The following is a 7309-nucleotide window of genomic DNA, read 5'->3' on the forward strand; positions in this document are numbered from 1 at the left end:
GAAATATCTGTGAAACCCTTGCCCATTTTTAATTGGGTTATTCATCTTTTTAGTGTTGAGTTGTAGCTTGCTTAATTTTTAAATCGATATTATGTATGGCTCTGAGAGTGGTTTTTTTTTTTCTTATCAAATTGCCATTTATCCCAATACTATTTGTTGAATTATTATTCCTTTTCACATTAGGTTGTGCTGCCTCCTTTTTCAAATAATTAATTCTTCTAAAATAGATAAAAGAAAAGTTCAAAACTATAAGAGGCACAAAGATGACTAAATGTAAAGATTTCTTGGATTAAAATTTCATATTGTATACATTAGGTCTCCTTGCCATTTTTTTAAAGACAATGCAGTGTAATCCCAATTAAAATATTCAGTTTAGCACTAAGGTCCATAAAAGGATCCTTAAATTACTTTGAGAAGGACTCAAATATATATTTGGGAAGTATAATCAGATCAGGAATACCTGAAAAGGAAGAGTGGTAAGTAAAAACTAGTTCAGTCATATATCAATGGGTATTGTGAGGCACAGCATACTCAATACAAACTGATACTGGTTTAGAAATAAAATATATGCTAATAAGACCCAATATATGATTGGAAATAATTTGTCAAAATTTATGGAAGCTTACTTAATGATAAAGTAGTATTCTAAGTCATTTGCAAGAAAATGTGGATTATTTAAAAAATGATATTGAAACAACTGCCTAGATATTTGTGTTTTCTAAAAAGGTTGATATAGGACTTGCCTGGTGCCTCAGTGGTAAAGAATCCACCTGCAATGCAGGAGACAGGGGTTCGATCCCTGGGTCAGGAAGATCCCTGGAGAAGGAAATAGCAACCCACTCCAATAGTCTTGCCTGGGAAATCCCAGACAGAGGAGCCTGATGGACTATAGTCCATGCAGTCTCAAAAAGAGTCAGACACAACTTAGTGACTAAACAACAACAAAAACCAATGTATATGTTATAATAAATTGTTGTTATTGTTCAGTCGCTAAGTCATGTCCAACTCTTTGCAGCCCCATGGACTGCAGCGTGCCAGGCTTCCCTGTCTTTCACCATCTCCCAGAGCTTGCTCACACTCATGTCCATTGAGTCGGTGATGCCATCCAACCATTTCATCCTCTATTACCCCCTTCTCCTCCTGCCCTCAATCATTCCCAGCATCAGGGTCTTTTCCAATAGCTTGGCTCTCCTTATCAGGTGGCCAAAGTAATAGAGCTTCAGCATCGGTCTTTCCAATGAATACTCAGGGTTGATTTCCTTTAGAATTGACTAGTTCAATTTTCTTGCTGTCCAAGGGACTCTCAAGAGTCTTATATTAGGAAAAAAAAAAAAAAAGCTTGATATATTTAGCTTCCAAAAACACTGTTTGGTGTTTCTGCCTTTAATGAAATATGTGGTGCTTTCAGTTCAGTTCAGTCACTCAGTCGTGTCCAGTTCTTTGTGACCCCATGGACTGCAGCACAGCAGGCTTCCCTGTCCATCACCAACTCCAGAGCTTGCTCAAACTCATATCCATTGAGTCAGTGATGCCATCCAACTATCTCATCCTCTATTGTCCCCTTCTCCTCCTGCCTTCAATCTTTCCCAGCTTCAGGGTCTTTTCCAATGAGTCAGTCCTTCATATCAGGTGCCCAAAGTATTGGAGTTTCAGCTTTAGCATCAGTCCTTCCAATGAATATTCAGGACTGATTTCCTTTAGGATGGACTGGTTGGATCTTCTTGCTGTCCAAAGGACTCTCAAGAGTCTTCTCCAACACCACAGTGCAAAAGCATCAATTCTTTGGCGCTCAGCTTTCTTTATAGTCCAACTCTCACATCCATACATGACTACTGGAAAAACCATAGCTTTCACTAGACAAACCTTTGTTGGCAAAGTAATGTCTCTGCTTTTTAATATGCTGTCTAGGTTGGTCATAACTTTTCTTCCAAGGAGCAAGCATCTTTTAATTTCACGGCTGCAGTCACCATCTGCAGTGATTTTGGAGGCCAAAAAATAAAAGTCTCTCACTGCTTCCATTGTTTCCTCATCTGTTTGCCATGAAGTGATGTGGCGGATGCCATGATCTTCGTTTTCTGAATATTGAGTTTTAAGCCAGCTCTTTCACTCTCCTCTTTCACTTTCATCAAGAGGCTCTTTAGTTCTTCGTTTTCTGCCATGAGGGTGGTGTCATCTGCATATCTGAGGTTATTGATATTTCTCCCGAAATCTTGATTCCAGCTTGTGCTTCATCCTGCCGAGCATTTCTCATGATGTACTCTGCATATAAATTAAATAAACAGGGTGACAATATACAGCTTTGGTGTACTCCTTTCCCAATTTGGAACCAGTCTGTTGTTCCATGTCTGGTTCTAACTGTTGCTTCTTGACCTTCATACAGATTTCTCAAGAGGCAGGTCAGGTGATCTGGTATTCCCATCTCTTTAACAATGTTCCACAGTTTGTTGTGATTTACACAGACAAAGGCTTTGGCGTAGTCAATGAAGCAGAAGTAGATGTTTTTCTGGAACTCTCTTGCTTTTTCGATGATCCAGCGGATTTTGGCAATTATATCTGGTTCCTCTGCCTTTTCTGAATCCAGCTTGAACATTTGGCAGTTCATGGCTTGGAGAATTTTGAGTATTACTTTGCTAGCATGTGAGAACCCCATGAACAGTATGTGATGCTATACTGCTGATTTAATTTCGACTATTATCCTGATAAAGATTTTTTTTATTTAAAAAAAATAACTATTCGAGGTGAAAAAATTTAGGTGTTGAATATTAGCAAATGTCTTTGCTATATATGCAAATACGACATTTTTCCTTGCATGACTCATCGCGTCTTTCCTTACATAACTCTTACATCAATAGCTTGCCTGAAAATAAGCCATTCTGACATATATAATGTCAACCCTTATTTGACAGTGGTAAATTATAATTTGTTTGTAAGTTATTTTTATATTTTTATACTTATCTTTATATTGTTGAATTTTTGTAACGGATATTTTATTTTGTTATTGTCCTTGTACAAATGAGTTTTACTTATAGATTGTTTTCCCAAATAGACTAAAGTAAAGGAAATGAAGGAGCCATGTCTCTAGAAAGCAGAATGGTGCAAAAGGATACATAGGAGTAGGAGTGTGTGCTCAGTCATGTCCAACTCTTTGTGACTCCATGGACTGAAGCCCACCACGCTCCCCTGGCCATAGAATTCTCCAGGCAAGAACACTGGAGTGGGCTGCCATTTCCTGCTCCAAAATGATACATAGTCATGAAGAAAAAAATGTTTTAATTAAATAGAACTTTTAAATAGAAAAACATCTATGATAGACTGAGATATCTTCATCCTTGTGTATACAACTTTGTTTTGCTTTTTTTTAGATTGAAGAGCAATCAGATTGTAAGATCCTAGATGGACACTTTGTTTCCCCCATGGCCCATTATGTGCCTGATATCATGCCAATTGAATCTGTTATTGCTAGGTAAGAATTTTTATTTAGAAAGTTAAAGTAGTAGGTTGTTTATGTTGATGTATGCAATTAATATCAATGTCATTATTTCAAATTACTTCTTAATTGCAATAATTATTCAGTATTTTTCCATTGAAATATGGAGGGAGAGTAAAAGTTTAAAGTTTAGTATACATTTGAACTTAAACTGTTACCAGCGTAATCTTCAAAATATCAAAAAGCGGTACAGTGCTAGGAATGCTAAATGAAGCAGTCATTGTGCTTAGTCGCTTAGTCGTGTCCAACTCTTTTCAAACCCATGGACTGCAGCCTGCCAGGCTCCTCTATCCATGGGGATTCTCCAGGCAAGAACACTGGTGTGGGTTGCCATGTCCTCCTCCAGGGGATCTTCCCAACCCAGGGATCAAATCCAGATCTCCCACATTGCAGGCAGATTCTTTACCAACTGAGCCACCAGGGAAACCCAAAATGAAGCAGAGCTGTTAACATTGGTAGTTTTGACTATGAGATAGAAAATTAAAAAGTTAGTTTGTGTGATCATAGAACAGAAATAATCATTAAACCATCCTAAACTTACTTGTCTATATTCTGTTTAACAGTTTATTTACAGTAGGTGGGACTTCCCTGATGACTCAGCAGTTAAAGAATCTGCCTGCAATACAAGAGACACAAGAGACTCAGGTTTGATCCCTGGGTCAGGAAGATCTCCTGGAGAAGGACATGGCAGCCCACTCCAGTATTCTTGCCTGAAAAATCCTGTGGACAGAGGACACAGTCCAAAGGGTCGCAAAGAGTCGGACATGGCTGAGTGACTAAGCACATACAAGTAGTGGTGTTTTCCCTTGCCCAGGCAAAGTAAGCTCAGAATTCAGGTTTATGTTGCCTAAGACTGCAACCATCTGAGGTCAAACCTTGAGCTGACAGAATGCACTATTCTACTCTGATAATTATTCCAGAATGTCAACTGCTAAGAAAATTGAAGAGAAAAATAAATCAGTTTGGGAAGATAAAAGAAAATTCTGAAAATGGATAGTGGTAGGGGTTGCTCAACAATGTAAATGTACTTAATGTCACTGAACTGTACAATTAAAAATGGTAAATTTTATCTTATATATATTTTACTACAATGGTTAAAACAAAGTCATATAGGAAAAAATATTAGAGAGGAGACCAAAATACTATAAGAAGACGACAAATAGAGAGATATTTTCTAGGGGGGCATGATTTGCTTTTACCGTCAAACATAAAAGTTTTAATAAATCCTGTCATACACTCCAAGTTGAAAAAAAGATAACCATGACTATTTTGTTGATACATCAACAGCTTGTACAGCCAAGCATTATTCCTGCAAGGAGAAAAAGTAGAGCTATCTAAAGAATTGTTTTTCTAGGACTTAATCATATTTGTTGATGTCTTTACAAAATAAGAAAATTTCATTTTGCATATATAAAGTTGTGGTATTGAATAAGGTAAAAATGATTATGATAAATTCTGTGCTTATAATTAAATATTTTAACACTATAATACAAAGCAAATTTACAATATCTTTGTTGCCATTGGGCAAAGAGTAGTTTAATCAATCACTTACAATTTAAATGTCAAAATTCTAAATGATTTTTTCTCCCAAAAAATTTAATTATGGAACTTTAAAGAATTCCAAGTTTGTATTTAAAGCTTTTTAAGTTCACTGATGTGTCATCTTATTTTAAATAGGTTCCAATTTATTGTGCCTAAAGAGTGGAACAGCAAATACAGACCTGTATGCATTCATCTTGCTGGAACAGGAGATCATGTAAGACTTTATTATGACACCCACATACTCTCCTTAATAGATGTGTTTATTATATTTTAAAATTTAATTTAATTTTTATTTTATATTTGAATATAGTTAATTTACAATGTTGTGCTAGTTTCAGGTGTACAGCAGAGTGATTCCGTTATACATATACATATATCCATTCTTTTTCAGATTCTTTTCCCTTATAGGTTATTACAAAATATGAGTAGAGTTCCCTATGCTACTTGTCCTTGTTAATTATCTATTTATATATAGTTGTATATGTTAATCTCAAACTTCTAATTTACTTACTGTATTCTTAAGTATGTCATCTTTTCTTTCCTTAGCATTACTGGAGACGACGAACACTAATGGCTCGTCCTATGATTAAAGAAGCCCGAATGGCCTCTTTGCTGTTAGAAAATCCTTATTATATCCTTTTATAATACCTTGAAATCTTTTATTTATTTATTTATAGATTTAGTTATCAAAAGGAATGATAGATACTATCCAGCTTTTCTACAGCAGTGAAATTTGTCAGTTCAGAAAAAGCTTAAGAAGTAAGAAGCAAGAATGAAAAGAAGTGAAAATTGTTTCATACCTTTTTAAAAGGCAATTTATGGATTTTATTTCTATTGTACAATAAAGATAAACTGCCCTTCTAGTTCCTTTGAGTTTGATACGGGAAGTCAAGTGTTTGACTTACTAAGGAAGCTCATATTTTAAATGCATTTACATTTAAATATCAGTTGAGGTTTAGAAACCGTTCTTAACTTAAATTTCAAGATGACATCAGACTATTCCCAGAAGAAGGAAGGAAACTGATGCACAGATATAAAGAAATGTTTGGCGTTGATGGTAATAACAGAAATGTAAAGTTAAAGCAGCAATTACAAAAAATTAAAAAAAATAAAACACAGTAGCCATGAGGCTATTGTGAAATGGGCACTTTCATTACTGATGACTGTTCAACCTTTTGAAAGCATTTTTACTATATGCATTGTGAGCTTTAAAAATCTCACATCCCTTGACAGAGTCATTTTAATTCCAGGAAGTTTACTCTAAGGATAAAACTTCAAAACCTAGAAATAGCTTAAATGTCTAACAGTAGAAAAATGGTTAATTAAGTTGTGGTTTATAACACTGGAATGTTATATGATTGGTTATTTTATGTTTACTTTTACCATTTACTACCTATATGACCTTGAATCTGCTAGTTAACCTTTTTAGTGCCTCAACTTTTCCTTCATTTATAAATGGGAATAATCTCTTAGGTTATTTAAAGTATTAAATAATTAATCCTTTCTAGAACAGTGCCTAGGAAATAACAGTCATTCAATAGATTTTAGCAAGTTATTATTAAAAGTTTATAATAATGAATGAAAAGTAATTTTAATGCAAAAATAGTGTATAAAGCTATGATATGACATAGGTATGAAAAAACCTAGAACAGAAAATCCATTAAAAAACTGTTCCAAAAAAAAAAACTGTACGGAAGTGAAAATATTAGAAAGAAGTATACCAAAATATTAATATGGTTGTCTGTAGATAAAATAGTTTTTCTTCAAACATGCTTTTCTGTATTTTCAAGATTTTCTATAAAAAGGTATACATGAAGAAAGAAACCAATAAACTTCATTTTAAGATTAAGTTGACAATTACACAACCTTGTTGAATATACTAAAAACACTGAATTGTGCACTTTAAATGGGTGAATTGTCTGGTTGTGACTGTATTTCAATGAAGCTTTTTTGAAAAAGAAAAAGACTTAAGTTGAAAAACTTGAGAACTTATAAACAGCCTATATGAGATAACTGGAAAAAAGTTATTTCAGCATTAAGTTGTCTTCAAATTTAACTGTTTTGCTTAAGTTAATGTGTTTTGAGACACAGTATATTTAATTATTGTTAAACTTTCTCTTTGACCCACATCCTTAAATGGCTGCAGGAAACCGAAGGACCAAATGTAAGTATGTGTTACCTCCATTTTCCAGTCTTTATACTAAATTTTCAGCAATTCTGAAATTTTTAGTAGGCTAACCATTTTTAAGTTTAATATCCAAGTGTTACTGGGGAAGATTT

The 7309-nt window shown here is 34.4% G+C and overlaps 1 protein-coding gene across 3 annotated transcripts in view; it reads left to right on the top strand.

Moving 5' to 3' along the window:
* The window catches only part of ABHD18 (abhydrolase domain containing 18), a 39546-nt gene that overhangs the window by 12969 nt on the left and 19268 nt on the right, over positions 1–7309 (top strand). For 2 of the 3 annotated variants that reach the window (XM_081538209.1, XM_081538210.1), the window contains exons 4-7: positions 3363–3463; positions 5165–5243; positions 5576–5651; positions 7158–7193. Coding sequence is in view for 1 of the 3 variants with exons in the window: in XM_081538207.1 (XP_081394333.1) it covers positions 3363–3463; positions 5165–5243; positions 5576–5660; positions 7166–7193 (293 nt within the window). In the remaining 2 variants the exon portion in view is untranslated. Of the gene's footprint in view, positions 1–3362; positions 3464–5164; positions 5244–5575; positions 5661–7157; positions 7194–7309 lie in introns of all 3 variants that reach the window. The other variant, XM_081538207.1, reaches the window with a different exon arrangement.

Source organism: Giraffa tippelskirchi, chromosome 11 (assembly GCF_054371585.1).
Source record: "Giraffa tippelskirchi isolate mGirTip1 chromosome 11, T2T-mGirTip1v1.2.pri, whole genome shotgun sequence".
Lineage (NCBI taxonomy): Eukaryota > Metazoa > Chordata > Mammalia > Artiodactyla > Giraffidae > Giraffa > Giraffa tippelskirchi.